Source organism: Hippopotamus amphibius, chromosome 6 (assembly GCF_030028045.1).
Source record: "Hippopotamus amphibius kiboko isolate mHipAmp2 chromosome 6, mHipAmp2.hap2, whole genome shotgun sequence".
NCBI classification, from domain to species: Eukaryota; Metazoa; Chordata; class Mammalia; order Artiodactyla; family Hippopotamidae; genus Hippopotamus; species Hippopotamus amphibius.
In genome coordinates this window covers 9,570,748-9,595,846 of record NC_080191.1, presented here as the reverse complement: position 1 = coordinate 9,595,846, position 25,099 = coordinate 9,570,748, and the positions used below count along the sequence as shown (strand labels likewise).

At 48.1% G+C, this 25,099-nt stretch overlaps 1 protein-coding gene across 1 annotated transcript; it reads left to right on the top strand.

Moving 5' to 3' along the window:
• The first annotated feature begins 2,671 nt into the window (after positions 1-2,671).
• NR2E1 (nuclear receptor subfamily 2 group E member 1) lies at positions 2,672-23,105 on the top strand. Its single transcript, XM_057739639.1, has 9 exons — positions 2,672-2,696; positions 7,401-7,546; positions 10,840-10,927; positions 12,480-12,715; positions 13,967-14,113; positions 16,521-16,617; positions 17,005-17,154; positions 17,394-17,499; positions 21,809-23,105. Exons 1-9 carry the CDS (start codon positions 2,672-2,674, stop codon positions 21,969-21,971), a joined length of 1,158 nt encoding a protein of 385 aa, XP_057595622.1. The 3' UTR covers positions 21,972-23,105.
• The last annotated feature ends 1,994 nt before the right edge of the window (positions 23,106-25,099 follow it).

Sequence of the window (25,099 nt, the reverse complement as noted above, 5' to 3'; positions counted from 1 at the left end):
GCCCCCGAAATTGCAAAGCAGCTTCCAGGTCTCCTAACCACAGACTCCTAAACTTTTCTCCTGGAGACAGGCCCTGGCCTAGTCTCCCACGCCCACCTTCGTCTTTGCCCAAGATAAATTATTTGGACTCTTTAAAGTTCTTTGGCCTTAACCAAGCGCCCCCCTTTGCGTCCACATGGCTGTGGTGATGTTGGTGGTGATGGCGGCGGCGGCGGTGGTAGTGGTGGCAAGTGTATTTCTGGCGGAAGCCAGAACCCCAGACTCCAAAATGGAGCCTGGCACAGTAACTGTTTCTCAAACGCCGCCGGGAAATCATGGAGTTCTGTACTACGTCTTGGACAGGGCTAGCTGAGCACAAGTCTGCCCAACTTGGTTGTCAAAAATGTTGACTTATTCTCCTCTTTGCTAAAAAACCCTCCGGTTCATGGCTTTGTTCCACATTTCCCTGATCTCGTCCCACTTCGAAAAAGCGAGGAGGGATAACTTGGGACGTAGTCGTCCCCTTTTTTTGCTCTTTCCAAGTGTCCCCAGACCGGAGTCTTCGTCGCGGCGCCGCACTAGCGAGAGCGCGGGCTCTGGTGCGTGGCGTGCGCGGGCGGGGGCTCCAGGCCCAGCCCAGGCCTCTGCGGAAAGTTGCGGTCACGTGCAGCGATCGCCAGCAGGCGCGCACAGCCCGCGCCCCTGAGACTCCGGGGCCGGGGATCTGCGGCGCCCTCCGAGGGCCCGGGGGACGCAAGCACTCACTTGAATACACATACTCTGATCCGAAGCCCGAGTTGACGCCGAGTCTGGAGAAAGTGGGACCGGGAGTCGGGGGACAGAATTGCGGAGTGCTAGTCTCTGTTCACTCCCCCCGAGCGTGCGCGGAGGGCGGGAGAGCAGGAGGTGTGACCCTTGACCTTTGGCCAAGCCCACGCCAGGAGGTGAGGCTGGCAAGCTCTTGTTCGACAAGTTCAAGCTGCTGGGAGAGCTTAAATAAGAATTAATCTCTTGGAGATCTGGGATCACCGCTCTCTAGGCGTGCGCTCTCCCAGCGCGGCACAGGATCCAGGGCACGAGAGAGCACAAGAATCGCGGGAAGGCGGGCGGGAGGAGTGGGGGGCTAAGGTGGGGGAGGGAGCTATCCAGAATCCCTGGACCCTGAGTTGGCGCGCGGGCGGGGGTGGGGGTTGGGGGTGGTAAGGGCAAGCGAAGCGCGGTGGGGACGAGATGCTGGAGGGAAAGCTCTTCCCTCCAGCAGCTCCAGTGCAGAAATAATGGAGGCGAAGTAGCTTCGCCCTGCTCGGGATGAGCTTTACTTCGGTAAGCCGGCAGCACCCTCCCGGCGGCTGGTGCCCAAGTGGACAGCGCGAAGGCCACAGGAACGCGGAGCCTCCGGCAAACCCCATCCTAGGCCCTAAATCCGCACACAGTGTCCTCGCCTATAACTTTCCGTAGATAGTTGCAAAATGAATAATTACTCACCTCGGACCAGATCCAAGTTTTACCCAATAGAAGGGGCACGAGACCAAGAATGAACCAACTCACATGGCCATATCCGGCGCGCACAATCACACACAAACACACAGCCACCCAGTTCTTCCACGAATCTGTCTGGCGCTCTGGAGAGAAGGGGGAACGCGTTTTGAGAAAGCTCCAGCTCCACTCCCCTTCCCCCTTGCCGTGAAATATAATTCATTTTTATTACAAGAGCAGCTCCGTCCTCACCATCGCGCACGCACAGAGCCACACTCCCATATTCACACTCTAACTCCTCAGCTCCGAGAGCGCCTGCATTTTCTTTGGGAGCCGCTTGGAGGTTCATTAATATCATTAGCATTTAACCCCCTCCCTCTTTCCATCCCCTCCCCGCACATGGCTGACGTCAGACCCCGCCAGGAGTTGGGGGAAAAGCTAAGTGGGCCAGGGACGCCCTATTCCCCTCCCCGCGGCTGCCTGTCAGAGCGCTTCTGGAGATATTACAGGGGACCCAGTCCGCAGCGACAGGCACAAAGTCACGGGATAATGAACTTCAGGAACCCTTTGCCGCTGCGTGCTCTGCTCTCCCCGGAAACCGGGAGCTGGCCGCCTGTTCCCTCGGAAGACTTCCCAGCAATCTAGTTTTCCCACTCCGCGCTCAGATTTGGGCAGCGCGGAGCCCATCTGCCTGAGACTGCAGTTGTGTGTTTCCCTTCTTTCCGTAAAAGAGCAGCGGTCTGTAGAGATCTGCCCATACTCTGCATGCCTAATATAGAGGGAGAAATTGAAGACTGAGAGACAGGCATGGGGAAAGAGAGGGATTTTGCCCTTTTTGCTCCGTAGAAAGACCATTTTCGTGTTTCCATCTCTGTTCTTGAATACCCTTCTCTTGCCTGTCCTCTCTTCTCCCTCGATCTGCCTGTCCGTCTCTCCATTTGTCTGTACATGTGTGTGTCCATACCAAGCAACATTCCCAGCAGCTGCGGTTTTGCAAGAGACGGGAAGAAACTTAAGGATGCTTAAATTTCCACTGTGGAACGAATTCTGAGCGCCCGGGGAGCAGCGCAGCGCGCAACCAACACCCACCTGTCCGGCCCCGGAGCCTCCCAGGCTGGAGGGCGGCTGGAGAGCGGCGGCGCCCGGCGGCGAAGCGGGCGTTGCCGGCCGGGACTCGGGCAGCGCCCACCAACCGCTCCGCCCCGGGACCGCCAGCATGAGCAAGCCCGCCGGATCAACAAGTGGGTACCTATCGGACCGCCGCGGGGCTCAGTCGCGCAGGCTGGGACGGGAGGGCGAGGTGGCCGGGGAGGTCCTGCCCCGATCACCGAGGCTCTGAGCCTGGGAGAGGGACTCCAGCGGTGTGTGCGCTTTGGCCCGGCTCCTTGTAGACCATGAGTCAGTGCCTTTCGTGGTGAGGGAAGAACAATTTCGTTACCTCTGGATTGCTTGATTCCCCCCTCCCTCTGGTATGTTGGGAAGGTTGCGACCCAGGCAGACCACCAGTCCCGCAAGTTGCCTCCACTTAGCCGCCAGGTGCGGGGAAGGCGGGAGGCGGGGCGGGTGGGGAGAGACGGCGGGGGCGGGAACTAGGCCGCAGACCCAGGCGGCAGCACAATAACACGCTCGCTCAAAACTCCGAGCTCCAGAGCGCAAAAGCAACTCTGCGCAAAGCGGATTTTGAATGGAATGCTTTGCACCCCGTTTCTAGCTATTTCAAATAATCCTGCAAATTGGGAAGCAGAAACAATTTAAAAGTCACATTTTCCTTAATCCCAAATCCGCGTAGGTCATAACTGGGGAATTTAAAGTATGGCGAACTGCTCTAGCAAAGAGAGGACCAAATCCCTAATCCCAAGGACTTTTCGAGCGGGAGCTCGGCAGAGGCAGGAGAGTGCGGCCTATTCCCTTCGCGCGCTTCTCTCCTTCCTTAAATATGCTTAGCTGGAGACTCTCCCTTGGAACACCAAGTCGCGGCTGATCGCTAATCGACCTTATACTGCGGAGTACAGGGCTGAGTGTACGTGCGAGGGCTTTTGCGTGCACCGTGCCTGTGGACCCCGAGAATGTGCAGGCCAGAGTCAGCGCTGGGCCGGCGTGGCTGCAATGCCAGGATCTCTGGGCATTTCAGTTCCCGCCTTCCGGTGGCCCGGGGCTGCGGTTTCCAGGGTTCACGGCTGGGGGAGTCCCCACATCCCGGAGTGCTCCCGTCGCCCCTGTTGGTTTTGCTTATAGCATTTTTGGCGCTTGTGCTTTCCTCAAACTCCCCCCCCCCCCCCACCATTGTCCTGAGTCTTTGAAAGTTGGGAGAGTCCGAGATACTTCTGAGGACTGATAATGAAGTCCCACTTGAATGGGATGCAATTCCTCCCTGCCCTCCCTAGAAGTGGGTTGTGTTTTCACTTTGTCCGTTTGTTTTGGTTTTGGGCGCTGCCATTTTAAAAATTAAAGTGAACGTGCACAAAAAGAAAAAAAGGAGAAATGTTTGGAACTAAGGCAGAGGGAGGAAAGAAGGACTCTTAGCTGCCGCCCGAATCAGAGCTGACCCTGGCGGAGGACCGGCGTTTCCAGTTAGCCTCGGGCCTACCTAGCCCTCGCTGTTCAAATCTCTGGGAAAGGAGGCGAGCTCGCATATTCTTTGTGGCCCGCGTTGTGGCGTGTGAGCGTCCTTCCTGAGAGGCGCAGAAGGAAAGCTTTCCTAGTGCATTTCGAACCTCCATTGCAAAAACCGAAGCCGGCGGGCCTCGGCAGGCCTCGGTGCTTACTTGCCCTGTGACAGGCCCTTGTCTCCTTCCCTGGAAGTAAGGAGTTTCACACCCCTTCACCCACTTGGGATGCGGAATCGCCAGGGTTGAGAGGCCTTGATGAGTGAGTCCTCGGAGGTGAGGGAAGGGGCGGGAGCGAACTGGGTTCGCTGGAGACCGCGCCCGTGTGCTGTACATGGACTAGGACGCAGGAGAACCCTTCAGACTCTTAGGGAAAAAGGCAGAGTGACACTGGGGAAACTTTGGAGCCTGCCAGCTTCCCAAGAGCCTAAGTTGGGCCTCCTAAGCCTCGAGCCCCGACGCAGGTCCGGACGCCTCAGCAGAGGTTTCTCAGGCCCGCAGAACAGCAGGCCCCGCCCGCGGCGCCGCGGCATCCAGGCCTTCTCCAAACCCGTGGCGGCAGACGGGCCCAGGCCTGCGGCCCTCGGGCCCCGGGCAGCGAGGAGGTCGGCGCGCAGCGGGCGAGGTCAGGCCTGGGCCAGGCCGCGAGGTTTGCAACCCCCGCCTCGCTGGGATTCGCACAGTTGGAGAGCAGAGCGATGTCACCCGGGAGCCCCGCCTGGGTGGTAACAAGACCCCGGCCAGTCACCCCTGCAGCCCAGACTAACTTCTTTCAACAGCCTCTGATGGTAATTACAGTAATCGAAGCTGCCATATATCTTTAGGCAATTATGACACACAAAAAGCCCCGAGGGGACCCCCTGGCGAGGGAAGTTAAGAACGGTTTTCCAGCCTCAGGAAACTCCCGCCTGCCTCACGTCGGAGCTCGCTCGACTTGCTAAATGAGAGGCGCTTTGCAACGGGGTCAACCAGCTTGTCTCGTGACCCAAGTCACCTTAACGTGGCTGGGTGGCGGAGTCTGAGGCGCACACCCGCTCTGCCCAGGAATTTTCGCGTCCTCCCTTCTGTGCCCCGCCCCAGGCGGGTACGCCTGTCTAATCTGCCGCGGGAGCGGCGGCCTGGAGGTCTGCGCAGGTGCAGGGACGACCTGCAGCCCTGGCGGCCCCGGGGGGCGGATGGTCGAGGAGCCCCGCCCCTGGAGCCCGAGGAGCGTCGCCTACCCCTAGCGGGTCCTCCCTCCACCCCATCGGGGTTCTCCAGAGATGCAGGTCCTTGGCTTCCCGTCTGAATGGGAAGCAGGAGAGAGAACCCCCACCACTGCTCCTCCCGCGCTTATCTTGGCATCATCAAAAGTGACACCGCGAAGAGGAGGACAGCTGGGACGACAGGATGGCTGGACCCCAAACACGGACCCCAGCTCAGCCAGAGGGCGTGTGTTATGCAGAGGAGGATGGTTGCAAAATATAGAAACGAAGTTTACTGCTTTCCACGGTGCAGGCGGCTTCTGGGCAGCCGTTGAGTTCCCTTGGGCGCAGTGACAGGCCCGAGGGGGTGAGGAGCAAGACCCGAAATGGCCTCCCCCGGCTCTCTCCACCCCCCTCCGCCCCCCAGCACAACCTCCCCTCCCACCCTGCGGGAGAGGGGGCGCCGAGGCGGTGGTCGCCGCGCCGCGCGCCTCCCCCGCCGGCCTTTGTCGCCATCCGAATTCCCATGCTACTCTTTTTGACGGGTCACTGGTGGCTCTATAGGCAGGTGCTACGGCGGGGTTGTAATTGCCCGGGCCAAGCCTGGTGGTTACCAACCCCCTCTCCCCAGCCCTGCCGCCCCCGTTCTCCTCACCCCCACCCCCTGCAGCTCCTCCGAGGCCGCGGTCGGGGGTACGCGCCCGCTGGACGCCTCGGATTCCACCAGCAAGTTTCCACCCTGAGGCCTCGGGCCCTTCCCGCACGGCGCCCTCGCCTCCCCTACTCCCCTGGCCCAGTCGTCCTTACCCTTACCCTTGCCTCCCGTCACCCCAGCCTAATCGTGGCCCCCAACCTGAGCGCTCCGGGGAACCAGCTGCCAGCTTCACAGAGCCCAAGCCGGAGGCCGCGCGGGCCCAGACTGGAGGCCTTCGGACCGGTCGCAAAGGGAAAACTAAATGTAAAGAAGTTAATTATTAACTAGTATTGTCAACTATCATCGTCATCGTTATCAAAGTATTCATTAGGTTAACCCTTTATTTAATACTCCCTTTGTTTGCTGGAGTAAGGATTTCTAAGTCCCTATGAACGGCTTTAGGCTTGTTCGACCCTTGAACCTTAGAGAAAAATGTTTCTCTCCCTTATAAATTTTCTCATTTTACCCTCTCCCTAACATTCCTCTAGAGTCCGCGGCCATCCCAGGCTAGAGGGGATTCCAAGGAGATTTCTCTTAAGTCAGGAGACTGTCGAGGCCAGTGGGGATGGGGGGCAGTCTAGGGGAACCAGTCAGATCTTTTAAAAAATCAGACAGCGGTGGAGAAATGGAAAGGAAGGGAACCGCAGGATCTAGTGTGAGGAGGCAGGGCTTTAAGGAGGAAGACTTTGGGGAGTAGGGGTGGAGAGGTGCTGTCCCTAACCCTAACCTGCCAGGGAATAGACATACTTACGACACTCTCCTCCTACTTGCCTAGCTCAGTGCTAGTTACTTTGGGGGAAAAAAAAATTTTTTTTCCTAAAAGAAATTATTTCTCAAAAGCAATCCATCAGGCATTATTTTAAATAGGTAAAGTGAAAGTTGGGCAATTACCACTACCCTTATTATCATTAATAATCCTAGTATTAGCATTACAATAATAATCCTAATAATAACAGCCGCCCGGCAGCTCAGAGAAAACTCGATTGCCTTCCAGCTGCCATCCCTGGTTCCAGCCGTGTTTGTTTTTCTTTTTTTCCCTTTTACATTTCAAGTTCGTCTTCTCGCGCGCTCACTAACAACTTTCTCTGTTAAATGCAAGAGCTGGGGAGGGAGGCGGCCAAACTTTCCGCAGAGCAGAAAGGCAGCGGCGGCCGCGCTGCCGCCCCGGCCTGCTGTAATCTTTTATTCCAAAATGGGTCTCGGCGATTAGAGGAGACCCAAATACATGTAGCGGTGCATGAATAATGCTCATTGTAGGAAACTGACACTTGCTCAAGCAAAAAAAGTTTGGCTATAAAATCACTTCATTATTTGCTTTTACCGCAGCTCCGGTGCTAATCCCTTCAGAGGTCAGATTGCTTAGCATCTCTCTCTCCCTCTCCCCTTTCCTCCTTCACCGCCCTCCTCTCTCTCTCTCTCTCTCCCCGCTTCCCCCCTTTCCTGTCTTTCCTGCAATTTCAGGCCGTATTTTAGATATCCCCTGTAAAGTGTGTGGCGACCGCAGCTCGGGGAAACACTACGGGGTCTACGCCTGCGACGGCTGCTCGGGGTTTTTCAAACGAAGTATCCGAAGGAATAGGACGTATGTCTGCAAATCTGGAAACCAGGTACCTTAGCAGGGCTGCGCTGCCCAGCTCCCCTCTGCCGCCTCCTCTTCCTTTGTTTGTGCCAAGGCCTCCTCGAAGTTTCCGAGCTGCTGAGGAGAGACCAGGCCCTGACCTCTCCTTTTCTCTCCCCTCCTTCCTGCCTCGACTCTCAGTGGCCCTTTTGCTTGGGAAAGGTGGGAAGAGGGAAGGGAAGAGAGCTGAGTTTGAAGGAGGAAAGCTGAGATCCCAGTGCCTCTTTTACACCCCCTCCCAACACCCCCCCTCCCCCTTTTTTAATCCTCTGACAGATTTTGACACTGGGTAAGGCCCACACCCAGTGATTATAAAGCCAGCCCAGGGGATCTAAGGAACGTTAGAATCTAAACCACAAGTGCAGGCAGGAGAAAAGGCTATTTTATGTTGCCTGCCACCCCACCCCATTCCTAGCAGCACCCAAGCTCAGTGCCCTGACCTGGGTCTGTCAGGGCGGAAGTGAAAGGCATAAGGCATCCCAGTCAAGGTTGAGATGCGAAGTGACTGTTGGACTGTTGGAACAGAGAGGATGTGCTGTATGAAGGGCTGTGCCCTTTCAACTTGAGAGAAGCTGGGCTGCTTGAAAGTGAGCAGTGGGGCTTCAGCACCCATGTGACTTTAGTTGGGCCTTGTCAGAAAAGGGCAGAGTGAGCAAGAAGAGAAGGTGCCCAGGGAAGGAGTAACTGGGAGCCTCTCCATGGTTGCCGTATCTTCACTTTCTCTACTTAGAAGAGGTGCCTGGTTGATTCTGCTTTGGTCTTGAGCAGGCAAAACTGTCTCAAAGAGACAGAGGAATAGGGGCATGGGCTTAGTGTAAACCAGAGCTTCCAGAAAGAGTGAGCAGACCCCTCCCCCGACTCAGTTTCCAACTCATTAGTAGGTTTATGTCAACCTAGAAGATCGGTCCCACACTTGGCCTTCTCCTTAGCCAGGCAACCAGGCCCTAAGTACAGAGTGACCATCTCCACTCCCAAGAAGATACCGGACAGTGTAGTAGTGAGAAGTCATCCTTTGGTAACCAAAATGGTAAAATATTTTCACTAATTAATATATATGTATTAATATATATGGTACACACATACACATACACATATATTGTCGGGTGCTAGTGAATCATTTATGTTTTTCTGAAGGTATGTCTGTTCATACCAATTTCTGATAGATTTGGATTATCAGCAAAAACAAGAACAAGAAGATACTGCATTCGGATAAGTTATTTTGAACTCTCCAGTCCTGTTACCTGTTTAATTGAGTCCATAGCTCTGTGTCAGTTTCTCACTTCACCATATGGACACATCACATTGTATACACACAGGATTGCATCCCACTAGCTCCACAGGAATATGGGATTACTGTGGGTCATCAGATTTGAGCAGGCCTCTACTTAACTTATCTTTTACTTTTATGCAATGCACCGTATTGGGGAGTCAAAATCTCAGATGTTATGCTTGATATTTTCAAAGGAGTTGGCTATCAATTCAAACATATTGATGTCAGTCCAAGTGCTTGTAAAGGAGTGATGATGGGCTCATCAGGCATGGTGGTCCTTTTCTTGCACAGAGAATAAATGGACCGACCTGAGGTGCACATCTTTCTCTCAGGCTTCAGATATTTATACACATTTGATCTGATTTGAAGACACTCTTAAGAACTAACGAAGGCTTCTATCTTGCATTAGTATGTGTATCAGAATACTAGGAAGATAACACTTGAGGATAGACAGACGTATGATTGCATTTAATAATGTTATTTAAACTTGTTTATATTGAGCTATTACACTGGCCAGCAAAGATGCCCTGACAAATTCAGTTAGGAAAAAAAAATACTTCCTTTCTCTCTTTTATTCTAAGATTAGGTAAATAGCATTCCAATTTATTATTAACAGTAATGAGGATGTTTAGCAATTGTTATGAACTTCTGCTCTACCTTTATTTTAAATAAATCAACATAGTTAAAATCAGAGGGGTGTGATCTCATATAACTGTGTGTTTGAGTGTGTAATTTTTTCCTAAGGGATATTTCAGAAAATACGCTTACTGCAAATTCAGAGTATTTGAATTTTGAGATTATGAAACAAAAATATATTTATTTTATTCTCTTTCCTTCCACTGTAAATGTAACAATAGCAAGTCGTATAAATGGAGGAAAGCACCAAACTTCTTATGTATTTACTGCATATAAAATACATGTTTACTGTGTATAAAATACACATGTAGATATGACTCTTTATGTAGCTATGTATATATTTCCTCAGTCGTAAAACCTAACATTAAATGAATTCCATTAGAAATTTCTTCTGTAATTTTCCTCTTTTAATGGCCAGTATTTTTCCAGAAAATTGCATTGGATAAAACATTTATTTTTTCATGCATCTCAGATAAATATTTCTAAGGCAGCAATTACCTCTGTTTTTTTCAGTTATCACCTTAATATTCTCAGTCCATATTATTGTTTTGTCAGACAGTCCATCACATTATCTTCCTGGTCTGAGTTACATGGTGGACATTTCTAGAATTTGCCCAAGCCTTGGGCTCTTCCCTTCCCACCCTCACATCTGTAGGCCTTGCCCTCCTAACCACTCTGGGTTCTGCCTCACCTTCCAGGAATGACTGTGTTTCTATGAATCTGGGCTGAGGCTAGTCTTTAAGACAACTCTCCACATGCCGATCATAAGGATGGCTTCGAGTACAAAGGCAAGAGAGGAAACAGGAGAGTGGAGAATAATGCGAAATATGTATCTGACAGATAAATGGGCTCACCCAGAAAGTGACAGAAAGAGGTAGACTCGAGACCTGAAAGCGGAAATAATAGTTGGCGGGAGGGGAGCGTGGCAGCGATCCTGGCAGGCAAGCCTGCTCTGTGCAGAGTTCTGAGGCCGCCTCCTCCCGGGCAGGTCGCTGTCTTCGGTCCTGAAAAGTCTCGTTCGTGCTGCACCACTTCTGCGCCTGGTGGACGTTCCCCTTGTGAGCTCCTCCCCGCCCAGCGGAGTCTGGCAAACCAGGCGCTCTGACCCTTCACCTGTTTGTAGAAGGACTTTTCTTCTTGTCCGCTTTCATAGGGTCAGGGGCTGATCCTTTTGAAGTAGCTCAGGAAATCCCAGCCCTTTCTCTTCCTGCCCTGCTGGTGCCCAAGGCCCTCGCGTTTCGTGGATCCAGGCTTGCTGCACCGGGGTCTGTGGTGGGGTGCGTTCTGCCTCCACGCCTTTTCCCTAACCCGGCGCCGGCTTCGCGTCCCCAGTCTAAAGGCCTTGGGGTCCGCTGACCACCTGTGCTCTGTTCCAGGGAGGCTGCCCGGTGGACAAGACACACAGAAACCAGTGCAGAGCGTGTCGGCTGAAGAAGTGTTTGGAAGTCAACATGAACAAAGATGGTAATCTATTTATTCTTAGTACATCTTTTTACTCTTATGTTGGTTGAGTATTAAATAAATTATGTGTACAGGAAATAATGTCACTCCTATGCATGTAAATCATCTCCTGAGCATTTCTTTCCAGACGCTGGGAATTGGCCTCCGGCTTTAGTCATCTCCCTGCATGATGCCCACCCTCACCCCATTGAACTTCCCAGGGCAAGCCCCATGCCCACATGGGACACACGAGCCTCACAGCCAGCCTCACGAAGCCAGTGTTCCTAGGGCACCCACTCTGACATTTCCCACCTCCCATCTTTATTCCTCTTCTCACCTCTCCTTGCAGCCCTTTTGTGGCCAGACTTAAGGCTGTTAGCCTCCCGCAGGGTCGTGCTGTCTGGACAGTCTCCCGGAGAAGATATCTTGGGGACTAGGAGATGGGTGAAAAGAGGAAGGGCAGAGACGAGACCACCGGGAATGTCCAGCCCTTGTATGTAGACTCACTAAGATTACAAAATCAGGACCATTGTAGAGATATGGGCTTTTTCAAGGCCTTCTCTCAGTTCTAAAGAAAGGATCTGAAGGTGCAGGGTGACACCCAGTCCCAGAAGGCTCTTAAAGGCGCGCAGCAAGAGCTAGGTCGTCAAGATGCTTCCTGGGCTTAGAATGCAATCCAAGTGCGTGCCGGAGGTGGCCTGGTGAGGCTGCCCCAGGCCGGGACGGGGCAGGTATCATAACCAAGAGAGAGGAATGGAGCCTCAGGACTGAGTGCGGAGTGGGCTTTGCCAGGGACGGAGGCCTGGAGGCCTGGGCGGGGTGGAATCCCCACGAAGTACAGCGTCCATTGGGGAGAGTTCCTTCCTCCACCGCGCAGGAAGCAGGAGGGAGTGTCCAACCTGTTGAACTTGTGTATTGACAAGTTGTCAAGCTCGTGGAGCGGAAGATTGCCCTGAATTAATTTGTTTGTTTAAACTGTTGGTGGTAATTGTCACATCTCCCCTGCTTTCCTCCAGCAGACTCTGAGAGGGCTTTCCCTTGTCTCATCCCCCAGCGGACCCGGGCTCGGGTCCTTTTCTCCTGGAGCCCTCAGAGGCCAAGCGCCATTTCCAAGTGGGGCGGGGGGATGGAGGTTGGAGAAGTGGTCGTCTGCGGATTGGGAAAAGTCTGTGCAGAGACGCTGTGCCTGGCTGTGCGCACTGCTCCCTCTACCATCGATTGAGGTCAGAGACCTAGCTACTTCTTCCCAGAGGGTCTCTGGTCTCCCTGCAACCCCCCTAGGTGGAGAGGAGCCCTGAACCGACAGAGAACACAGCTAGTCTTGCCTAAGGCTCATGCATTGGTGTGACACTTTGGGCCGGGCTACTGTTCTCGGCTTCAGCTTCCTTATGCAAACAGTGTAAGGGTTAGACGGTCTCAGAGCGCCCTCCACCCTCACATTCCTTCTCTCTCCCTCTCTTCACCTCCCGAGTGCCCTTGCCTGCCCAGACGCGGCATTTGGCCCGAGAGCGCGGCAGCGTCTAAGTGTCGCCGAGTCTCTGATCTCGGGCTTGCGCCGGTCTGTCTGTCTCTGTAGCCGTGCAGCATGAGCGGGGGCCTCGGACGTCCACCATCCGCAAGCAGGTGGCCCTCTACTTCCGTGGACACAAGGAAGAGAACGGGGCGGCCGCGCACTTCCCCTCCGCCGCCCTGCCCGCACCGGCATTCTTCACCGCGGTCACGCAGCTGGAGCCCCACGGTCTGGAGCTGGCCGCCGTGTCCGCCACCCCTGAGCGGCAGACGCTCGTGAGCCTGGCTCAGCCCACGCCCAAGGTCAGTGGCCTTGCTGGGCCCGTGACCATTCAGAGTGGAGGGCGGAGAGGGGTGCCCCATTCCTTCTCAGCTGGGATGGCTCGGGCAAAAGATGGAGAGAGAGACCTCACGCGATGCTCGGTGTTCCGCCCAGCTGTGCGGGGAGCTCTAGACCTCCCGCTCTTCTCTGTTGAGCTAAGGGTGCTCAAACTTTAGTGTGAGGTAAAGTCACTCTCTGAGCTGACTACAAATGTGGACTCCTAGGGCCATCCCTTTTTCAGCAAATGTGAGGTGGGGCCCAGGAACCCATACCTTTAGAAAACGCTTCTAGTGTGAAGCTCTGTCTGAACTAGGAGGGCAGCCCAGGTGTTTCTGGAGGACAGACGAGCAGAGTTTGTTTCTAGAAGAAAGAAGTTGCCTACAGCTGGCAGAAGAGCCCCTGAATTGCAACTGCAGGGATCTAATCTCTTGGGCAAAGCTATGGGTCGCTAATGCAAGAGCGAAATGTGGAGCTCACCCTGTTAGGACAGTCTGAAGAACCTGGCTTCATTTCCCACTCCCCGTACTCTCTTCTGAGCCTCTCCTAGCAGGGCCGCAGCCAGAATCACCTCAAAAGGCTGCCACCTAGGGACTACCTTTCAGGCTTCCAGCTGGTACCTACCCAGAGCCCCCACTCCAGACCAAGAAGGGCTCCAGATCTCCCCCAGAGGAGGGCCAGCTGCAGCTCCACACTGCAGGGAAGCCAAACACCTGGGCACTCACACACGCACAATATTTAATATTGCTTTCTTACCCTTGATGTGTATAATAAGCCTGGGAAAGGAGTGTTATGAATGTGTTGTCTGTTATGAATGGGAATGCTCTGTGAATGATTAAGATGTCTCATTGAAATATTTCCATAATATACTAATCCTTTCTAAAAATACTCCTATGCATATTTGTGTTTGGGATGCCTATTAATTTATACTTTTTTCACATCTATTTTTATTTACTCAAATGCAAGAAGCTCTTGTCTAAGTTGGGAGACAGGCCTGGCACTTGGCTCAGCCTGAGGAAAATTTGCTACAGGGGACAGAAAAGCCAGATGCCCCTCTTGAAGAAACAGGCCGCCAGAGAGTGGACATGAGCCTCTCCCGACAATTATTATTTAGCAAACTCTGTATAGATATTCCTATCTCCTTCCGTGGTCTAATTAGAAAATTTAAAAGTTGGCTCTTCTTGCAGAACTGTGGTTTCCTTACTCCCTGATGTTTCTCTTTCTTCCCCACCCAGTACCCCCATGAAGTGAATGGGACCCCAATGTATCTCTATGAAGTGGCCACAGAGTCAGTGTGTGAATCAGCTGCCAGGCTTCTGTTTATGAGCATCAAGTGGGCTAAGAGTGTGCCAGCTTTCTCCACGCTATCTTTGCAAGACCAGGTATGACCAAGAGGGCACTGAGCTCTTGGGGGAAGGGGATTGGGAAAGAAGCAACAGTCATCAGTCTTATGAAACTGGAAGTCACCTGCGTAAATCATCAAGGCCAGGCATCCGTTCTTTTGTTTTGTTTTGTTTTTTGGCGCATGGGCTTAGTTGCTCCACGGCATGTGGGATCTTCCTGGAGCAGGGATCAAACCTGTGTCCTCTGCATTGGCAGGTGGATTCTTAACCACTGCGCCACCTAGGAAGCCCCAGGCATCCGTTCTTAACAGCAGTGAGGAAATGATTTTTCTTAGCTTCTTGCTATGGGTTTAAAATAGCTACTTATGGAATCCGGACGAAGAAGTGTAATTATGCTATTTCAGGAAAGTTGGATATGATCTACAAAAAACAAATATATAAGATCATTATCTTTTTTTTAGTTTAATTGAAACACCAAGTTTCATCACTAATTTTAAAAATCTTAATGATTCTTTAATTGTAAATGAAACAATGTTTTCCAAAAGGAGAACAACTTCATGGGAGATGCCTTGGAGGGCCAGGACGGGGAGGGTTGGGGGGAGTCGCGGGAGGGAGGGGATATGGGGATATGTGTGTAGATGCAGCTGATCCACTTTGGTGTACCTCAGAGACGGGTACAAGAGTGTAAAGCAAATATATTCCAATCAAGAGTTTAAAAAAAATAAAAATGTTTTCTTAAAAACACTGGAACTGAGAGAAATAGAAAGTTATGAGAGTATTCCCTCGTAAGATTTTGGGAACTAGGCTCAGTGTTTTACATTTGCAGCTTCATATTTTCCACTGTAATGCTCACAGTTTTGGCCACTGATTTATCAGCATGAAGGACTGAAGGGTGTGTTGCACACCTCCCTTGATTCTTTAAGTGCTTTTAGAGATTTTGTAAACAAATAGGCCTGGTACATAATCCTGTGGTTGTAAATGACGTTAAGAGGGAGAAAAAAAAGTAAGTGCCGTTAAAATTGCATCGTACCCAAACTCAGAAGTGTTGTTGTTAGGAATATCAGACATGGTCTCTGCCAGAATTTTTCTACCCTTAAGGGAAAGGAAGAAAATGAGGTATTCACAAAAATTGGCTGTTACCAGTGCATTCACAGAAATTAATGACAGATTTCCCAAAAGCAAAGGATTTGTTTCTTTAATTCATTTTATACCTAATTAAAGCATAATAGTGCCCCTTAATATGAAGTATGTTTCCTACAGAGAGACCTGGCAATGTGCTCAAAACATTTACTCTTCTAGCATGGGATGTTCTTTTTGTCATGGCCTGGACTTTCAGACATGGTCAGAATTAGACACTGTTTACCTTGCATTTTTAAAGTATTATTTTCTGTACTTAATGCAATAACATTGAAAATAAAGCACTTTGAAAATTAAACCTTTTGGTCTAATTGTGATTTTGGTTACAAGCCTTCACAATTCAGCCCTTAGCTCTCAAGAAGAAATCCTCTCACATAAATCACCCAGAATTGACTGGCTTTTGAGAGATTTTTCAAAAACAGATTTTTCAAGTTAGTTTCTATCTTTGACCAGGTTTACTGGTTGACTCTGACCATTTGCTCCGTGTATGAGTGTGTGTGTGTGTGTGTATAAGTTAGCTATTTTTTCTCAAAACAAGTATTTAGACTCTTTAATCCAAACAAAATTTACTTACTGTCTGCCACTTAGCCCTTCGATGGAAATCCTTCAACAGCAAGCAAACTGCAGTGAAGTGGAATCCAGTATATTAATTTGAAAAAGGAGCCAGATTTTCATTTTAAATATTCAGTAGCATATTTTAATAGAATGAAAATGACAAGCACCTTGATGCTGTCCACTTATGAGTCTCAGAAAAATCAGGCAGTGAGATGAGGTAAACTCAGCAACACACGATTAACATAATTACACCCTGATTTCCCTGCACGCCTCTTGGGAATTAGTGATCGCTCTCTCTCTCTCTCCCAGCCCAGCCCCCTCAACCCTCCAGGAAGATGGGGGCCCAGATCTGCATGCTTAGTCTGGAATCCTCAACCCTAATAATATCAACATTTTCTATGAGAGGAATCTGCCTGCTGAACTCCTGGTGGCATTTCATACCTGGGTCTCCCAAGAAGTTTCTAGGTGGTCAGGAACAAATGGATGCAAGGACAAGAAGGGTAAACCCTTTTCCAAGGGAAGCAAAATTTGGGGAATTGGAATGGCTGACTCTCAAATGCACGTGCTTAAGTATAGGCACCTTTTAAAAAAGGAAAATATGAGAAAATAAGGGAAAGCTAGAATATTCAGAGGAAAAACTACCCAGGACAGACATTTAAAACACTTTTTAAAATGATGGAAATTTACATATTGAAATTGTTTATAAATTTATAAATTACACACTATATTATATTATACATCTATTGTATGACAGCTGATGCTTTTGGAAGATGCTTGGAGAGAACTGTTTGTTCTAGGAATAGCACAATGGGCCATTCCGGTTGATGCTAACACTCTACTGGCTGTATCTGGTAAGAATTGCACAATTTAATGACTTTGTTGTAGAAATTACCATAAAAATACATTACTGAAAAAAGAACAACATGTAAAGAATAACAAATTCCTGCCGAACAATAGAGTATACCTGTCATTTATAAATCTATATTTAAATGCAAATAATGCTGTTTTGTTGTATTCATGACTGCTTGCATTGTTATTTAAATGCAAATTACTGTGTTTGTTATCATCCAAGAGAAGATTTTATATTAACTTTCATACAATATAGCCAGTTTACATGGAATCAGATATCTCAGAGTGACAATTTAATAGATATTGATATGCAGGATTTTGTCAAAAATCAATATTAAATCATGAAAATGCCTTCATGTTAGAGCATTTACTGCATATTTTTATTCTAGGCATGAATGGTGACAACACAGATTCCCAGAAGCTGAACAAGATCATATCTGAAATACAGGCTTTACAAGAGGTGGTGGCTCGGTTTAGGCAACTCCGGTTAGATGCTACTGAATTTGCCTGTCTAAAATGCATCGTCACTTTCAAAGCTGGTAAGCAGACGCAAACTGCTGTCTCTTCTCCTTCCCCAGTTTTGCCATCTCCCTAATTCAGCCACCTCCGGGTCCAAAAAAGAGGTGATGGTTTTCAAGAGGCTGACACTCGTAGTCTGGCTCCCTTTTTGATAGCCATGAGACCTGCATGTTCTTCTTCTGGCCATCCACTCCCAGAGTGCTTTCCCCATCTGCATTTCCTGTGCTGCCTATCACAATTTCCTGGTCTTCATTTCTAGTTCCTACACACAGTGGTTCTGAACTGAGAAGTTTCCGGAATGCTGCCGCCATCGCAGCTCTTCAAGACGAGGCTCAGCTAACGCTCAACAGCTACATCCATACCAGGTGACCCTTGTTTGCCTTGAACATGTACTTAAGAAAATTGCTTCCATTGTCAATGTGTGAACAGGCAGTAAAAAGCCAGTTCACATATCCTGTTGCCAAGCCAGTTGAGTTCGTTAGAATCTATGTCCTCACCTATTTCAAAGGGCGCGTGAGAGGAGCAAACCAAATTAGAGGGTCAAAGTGAAAGCACCGCCAGACACCTTGCACCTGTCCTGGATGAGCAAGTTTGATCCTTCAGTACAGCTGAACACATTTAGGTGAATGGACCCAGATATGGGAAGGGTGAAAAATGAAGGCTGACGTGTTACATGAGTTGATATATTAGAGAGTGGTCACGTGATCCTTTAAAAAAGGCACGTGCCTTTCTCTGGATGCCAATCCCAAAAAGAAGGACCCGAGAACTTTCTAAAGAGGTCATCTTTAACCCCATCATGACTGTCATCTGGCTTTGCTGATTGGTATCTGTTCAGCTATTTTGAGTCCTAGGGCCCACCATGTCCCTTCTGGCCAAGCAAGGCCCACTGGCAGAGGCTGTTCTTGGCTATTTGTAGAAACTCTCAGTCACTGGGGTTCCAGCAGTGCTCCTCCTGGCCCGCCAAAGGGCACATCCACCATGAGGTCTATAGACGTTCTGATTCCATTTTCAGATGAAAAAAGCAAGGCTTTTAAAGAGCCGTGGAACCTTGCTAGCTTCCTAAGTTAGGGCTGCGGTAGATCTGAGGTTAGAATAGAGTTGCTATTCTTATTTATTCTCTAGATTGATCTTGAAGGGAAGCCCATGGAAACCTGTCTGTATCATCTCAACATCACCTACAGACACTGTGCTGGGAATAACTAGATCAAATGGGTAGAGGCGGTTCATGCTTCCATTACCGAAGGGGTCAGAGAAACCCCCAGTCAGCTGTATTCATTTGGGGTGATACCACTTCTGCAAGGATCTCCTATTTCTTTTATAAATCCTCTTTTGAATACTAATGAGTAAAAGTGTTCCCTGTCCCAGAGTCATTGAAGGTAGCTTTCAGAACTCCTATTCCTGAAAGCTTTAGTGTTCACAGCACATCTTCAGAAGCCATCAGCAACCAATATCTATCGAGTGCTTACTGTGTGCCTTACAACCCAGCGTATTATGATTCTTCCTAAAAGGAGGGGGAGCATATGAACAAATAAATTTGTAAAATATGAGCTTAAAAGCAACAAAGACTGTTCCCTGTCCTTAGAATATTACTGAAACTATGATGAGTGATAGTGCATGTGTGTGGTTTTCCAAATTAAAGTCCCATGGTTTTTAAATTTAAAACGCACATTAAATTTCAGAATGTATAAAGTAAGCCCTTAAGATTTGTTCAGAATTATAAAATGGAGCAGTACATAATTTGGGCACTTTTTCCCCACTAGAAACTAACTTGTATATCATAACTGACCTCTGACATTTAGAGTCTTTAAGGTATACAAACATCACACCAGGAGAATATGATACTATGTATTGATTCAGTCAAGCCTTTGCTGAGTACTCGCTTTGTGCAGGGTGGCTGGTGAGCTTTGTGGGACATGAGAAAGGACAAGATACTGCCCATTATCACTGCAGGAAGCAGGCAGAAGTGTTACTCCAACTCAGACAAGGGAAGAGAAAAAGCAAGTGGGGAGTGAGAGAGAGGAATTCTAGCTGGAGGGAGTGAGAACAAATCTGGAAAGTCTGATGGATGGAGAAGACATGTGAGCTGGTCCTTGGATTCCAGCAGGGGAGAAGGGGACCAACGGAAGCCAGAAGAGGGGCTGGTAGAGGTGACATGGGAGATGCCAGAGAGGGAGTAAGAAGAGTCTGAGAGAGGGTGGCATTTCAGGAGCTGCTTCTAAGACAACCTGAGAGAGTTAAACCACAAATTAATGGAAATCTATTTTAGAGAAATGACAAGTATACTACTTCTCCCTCACCCTCAAAACAAGGGAATTATTCATGGAAGGAACACATCTGCTTTGACATGAGCTTTTTATTTCATGTTATCAGCTACAGCTATAATTTAACATTAATATCTAAAGTCATACATGTGACAAAACTGACTATACCTTACTTCTTAGCTCCTTCAAATCAGTGAACATTCTCCTCTAGCACTTTCCTGTCTAGAAAAATAAAATCTGAAATTGAAATGAAAGTTAATGTTGCAGACTGAGCTAATTGTGCATTAATTGTTAAAGCTACAAGCTGAGCTAATTGTTACAGCCCTGTAAGTGATTTCTCTAAGTATCTAGGACATAAGGAGAGGGCTAGAAATTGGTGTTTCACACAAACTATATATAACTATGTGTAACAATTATATATAACTACATATAATAGTGAACAACTTAGTTATATATAATAAACTATATAACTGACAATCAAATACATGAATCTGTGACAGACACAGAACACTTATATCTGAAAAGAAAACTTCCAGTATGTATGTTGATGGATGAAGTCAGGGGCATAGATATTCTACAAAGTAATTTTGAGCAGTCAGAGTCCCTCCCTTCCTTCCTTCCTTCCTCTCTTTCTTCCTTCCTTTCTTCCTTCCTTCCTTCCTTCCTTCCTTCCTTCCTTCCTTCCTTCCTTCCTTCCTTCCTTCCTTCCTTCCTTCCTTCCTTCCTTTCTTTCTTTCTTTCTTTCTTTCTTTCTTTCTTTCTTTCTTTCTCTCTCTCTGTCTCTCACACACACGTCCACGTGGTTACTGTTTCTGGGTAGTACAGTACTCCACATATAGTAAACACTTAATTTGTGTTGACTGACTAACCAACTCCTTCCTAACTAGAGAATAAAAGAAGTGGATATGTAGGTGAGTGGATAATCTACTCACAGAAAATCAAGAGTTAATTGTCTATGGAGTCTCCAAAATACATCCTTTCCGAAAGTAATTATGTCTCGCAGTGTTTTCTCCCGTGGGAAACCTCGGCATGTTGGGTGGATGCTGCAGACACGGTGGGGGGGGGGGCTTGTTTCGGCAGTCACTGCTTCCCACCCACTGCCGGGGGCTTCTCTCCGCTGCTTGCCTGGGAAGGGAAACAGAGCTGTTGAAGAGAGTATACGTGGCCAAGGTGAAAGGGAGACATGGGTATTGGGATACCTTTCCAGGAAATGTAGGAGATGTTTTCAGCAAGTAGAGCAAGTGGTGGGATTTATGTATTTTTTTTTTAAATGGAGAGAAGCTCTACCATGTCCATACCACATTGTTAAATGTGGTCTGGGGGTCCCTGTCCATGGGTGGTCATGGAGCTGGGCAGTGAAAGGGCCAAATGAGGTCCTCAGAGGCCCAGAATGAATTATCAGCCTAGTATCAGGTTGAAGAGAGGGACTCTCTTGTGCCCAAAGCTAAGCGACAAGCATGAAAATTGTTCCCCTGGACTCTGTTAGCACAGTGGGCTTATTGGGCAGTTAAAGTCAATGTTCAGCTACCTAACTCCTGTGTAGGAGCTGATATCTGTCAGGTTCTAGCACCTATGGCCATAGGTTGAACCTGCCTGAGTCACAGATAAGTGTTTCCAAAGCTCAGTCTTTGGGGTGGTTTGTGTCAATGGAGGGAGCCCTCCTGATAGACTGCATTGATACCCGATTCCAAACTATTGACTGAAGAAGTATCAGGGCTGCAGTGAGGAGGTGGCTTATAGGCATATAAAGGCAGCAGAAAATTGAACTTGCACATCTGAGTACAGATTATGTTGGACATCAAGAGAGGAAATTGTTCAGCAATTTCTCACATCTTTAATTATATGCCAATTTCATTGACATGAAAGTTGGGTGGCACTGCCATCCAACAGAACTTAGTCTTTAATTTGCGGTGTAATAAGGATGGAATTATTCCTGAGAGTGACTAAGTATAGTGCCTGAATAATAATTTTGAGAATTGCTTAGAAAAGGAATCCATTTTATTTGAGGCAAATAGCCTTGTGAAGGAGTCTTGAGAATCAGAAAAGTGGATGTTGTCACTTGTTTTGTCATCAATATCATTGGTTTGTTTCTATACCGGCAATCTTAATTAAGCTTATTATTTGGTCTAAACTTTGTACCATGTTTCTTAAAACTATTTTTTTTCTACACACAAAATGCAACCCTTATGCTAATGAGGAGACAGTCACCATGTGCTTTTGGCAGCGTCATTATGTTCTCCATCCTCGATTATCCCACCTGCAAACAGGGACATTAGTGTCTGGCTAGGACTCTGTAATACGTTATTAAAGAGGCTGAATCAGGAAATTATGCTGAAGATGGTGTGTGTTCAAGGATGAGACATTAAGCCTGTTAGTGATGGATCTTACCTTGCTTTCACGGCTTCTATTCCAGATATCCCACTCAACCCTGTCGCTTTGGAAAACTCCTGTTACTTTTGCCAGCTTTACGTTCTGTTAGTCCATCAACCATAGAGGAAGTGTTTTTCAAAAAAACCATCGGCAACGTGCCAATTACAAGACTGCTTTCAGATATGTACAAATCCAGTGATATCTAAGATCTCCAAGTCCCCACTTTTCAGGATGGGAAAGTACCTGATGAACTGCTACCCATGGAGAACAAGCCTCAACTAACAAACCCTTCAGGATGCATAAACCTGGGCATGTGTAGCCTTCAGGAAAAAATGTCCATTGGCACAAAACAATGCCAGTAGCTCTGACCTGCTGCCTCACCCGTGGTAGGGCGGCCTGGAAGGAAAGGGGGTGTAAGAGGACTGCCTGAGCAGAGTGGGCTCACTGCTGCAATGCCCTGGGAGGGGTTGCCGCAGGCCATGCCTTTCTGCCTCTTACCTGGAACATCAGGCTGAACTATCAACAGTGCAAACAGAAGTAGAACTTTCTTTTCCCTTTTAGCACATGAAGTTGGGTAACCAGATATAGCTCTGTGCATAACATCGTACAGCAACCTGCAGAACTATCTTATGTTGAAGAATTTATTTTAAAAATAATGGTTAGGTTTTAAATCAGAAGTTTTATCAAAAGTTTCCCTTCTATTGTACTACATCATAAAGTGGCCTTCAGAACTGAGTTGATAAGTGAAAGGTAGCTTATGCTGTGAGATTTGCTTTTTCTCTTTTTCCTTTCTCTTTCTTCCTTTCTCCTCCTCTTCCTCCCCCTCCCCCTCCCCATCCCTTCCTCCTCCCCACTTTCTCTTTCTCCTTCTTCTTAATACCATAGGCCAGGCAACCTTGTCAAAGGAACTGGAGGACGAAGATGAGATTCTCACAGGACTTCAGGTTGGATAACATCTAAAAATAGAAGAGCTTTACTAAAAGAACACAAGTTGAGGGAGGATGAATAAGAACAGCAAAACCAAATAAAGTGGAGATGAGTGATGGAGTGAGGCATACTGCTGTCCCATTAACACAGTGGCTGAAACCAAAGGCGATGGGGGTCCAAACTCGTGTTTCAGCGAGTCACACCAGACAGTGAAATGACCAGGGACATGAGGCCAGAAGGAACTTCAAGGAGACGGATGCTAAAGGGCTTCTTGATCCATTGCTACCAGCCTGAGACTCTTCAATGCCTTTCAGAAAACCGGTTTCTAGTAAAGCTTTGAATGCCTGCACATGCACACACACACTTCGTCCTACACTATAAGCTGCTCCTTTGGTATGAATCTCTACTTATGGAAATGTAGAAACAAACATTTTAAAATAGCTGCTGTACTTTTCACATTTTGATTTATTAGGTACTAGCACCGAGGGAAAATATTCAGCACTTGGACTATTATAGGATGAGGAAAACTTTCCCTGTACAAAGTGAATTAACTGATTTGTGAAGTTAAAAGGTTGTACTCATTGTATTTACAAAGAATAAAAATATATTGAATTTAAGTGAACTCTGCCTGATTTCTTAGATTCCCTCCCTTGCTGGTTCTTATCCACCAGATTCAAGGTGGCCGCGTCAGCTGGTGTAAAAACTGCAGCTCAGAGCACGGCAGCCTGAAGAACTGAACCACAAAGGCAATTTCCTTTTTACAGTGAATCCCATTTGTAAAATGATGAATAAAGAAATAAAACATAAAATTCCATTCTCTGCAGCTCTCAAATGTAATTGCATCTGTTAGAAAAATTGCTGTGTGAGGAAGAAAGGGGCCGATTCACAGAGTCTTCATTCACTCTCTCCTCTGTTTCTAACTCCCTTGCCAACATTTCAGTCCTGACCAGGAACTTAAAACTATTTAATGATCAGAAAGATAAAGTATGAAGAACCATATTGATGAGTAAGATGTGGAAGGAGTAGTAGAAAGTGCGTTGAGATATTCCCAGCAAATCTCAGGGCTCTGGTCCCACAGCCAGAAGCCGATGGTGGAAATAAGAGTTGCCCAAGACCATGGGCACTGTGGGCTCCTCCTGGGCAGCAGCACCAGCAAAAGTCTGGAGCAGAGGCACTAGCATCTCTTGGCTAAACTGACCTGGCAGGTAGCATGTGTGGAAGTCCAATCAGCCATCCTCTCCTAGTCCACTGATTCCACTGAGAAAGAGAAGTTGGCCTTAAAGGAAAGCAAGGTACTTAAGATGTGTACGAGAATGTTCTTTGCAACACTGCTCATATTTAAGAAATAAAATGTCCACCAGCAGAGAACAGATACATTGTGGTAAATATAGACAGTGTTACAGTAGTTAAAGTGAGTGGGCTAGAGCTGATGTATAACATAGGTAAATCTGGAATATGGTGTTGGGGTGGTGAGAAGTGAATCCCATACAGATTGGTTTTAATATAAAGTCTGGCAACCTACAGAACAATACTCCACCACGTTTATAGATATACAAATGTATAGCATATGTTTAAAACAAACATGAGTATGGTGAACACTGAGTGTATGATAGTGTTTACCTTTGGGAATGGATGGGATTGGTGAAGGGTGCCAGGAGGACCCTCCCTCAGATGTTTCTGAAATGGTTTATTTTGTAAGACAAAAGAGAATTGGAAACAAATATAGGATCAATGACAAGATTTGGCAAAGATGAGCAATGGATTCAAGGCTGTTCATCCATATATTAGTCAAGGTTTACTTCACTAATGCTGAATTGCAACCCTCAAGACTTTCAACACGCCTGTAGTTTTTGCTCATGGGACTGCTGGGCTGGGCACCCGGCTGTAGTTTGGATTCAAGTGGGCTCCAGTGTTTCCTCATTCCGGACCAGCATCTTCCCTAGAGCAGCTTCTTTGCGTGGCAGAGTGCAGAAGTGCAAGGGGCTGGGGCAAATCATGCAAACACACTTAAAGCGGCTGCTCCTGACACGTGTTCACTTTTCATGGGCCAAAGCCAAACACATGGCCAAACCCAACCTCATGGGGGCAGGGAGTGTACGCTTCTCATGGAGGGGTGTGTGTGTGTGTTGGGGTGGGGTGGGGTGGAATCACCCACCTATAATAAAAGCTAGCACAGTCATAATCTAATCTATCTGAAATAGTCTCAGTAAAGTTAAAAGGGAGTAAATTTCCTGTGACATGCCACAGAATATTGATTTCCCAATGGAATTGCCTTTGTTTGGGGCACCTCTGCCATTACAAAGAAGAATCAAACCTAGCTCTTGTAAATCAACTATAGTTTAAAAACCAAACCAAAACAAACCCTGTCTTTCAATATTTGACAAAGCCCAGAATTAAAAACCCAGTT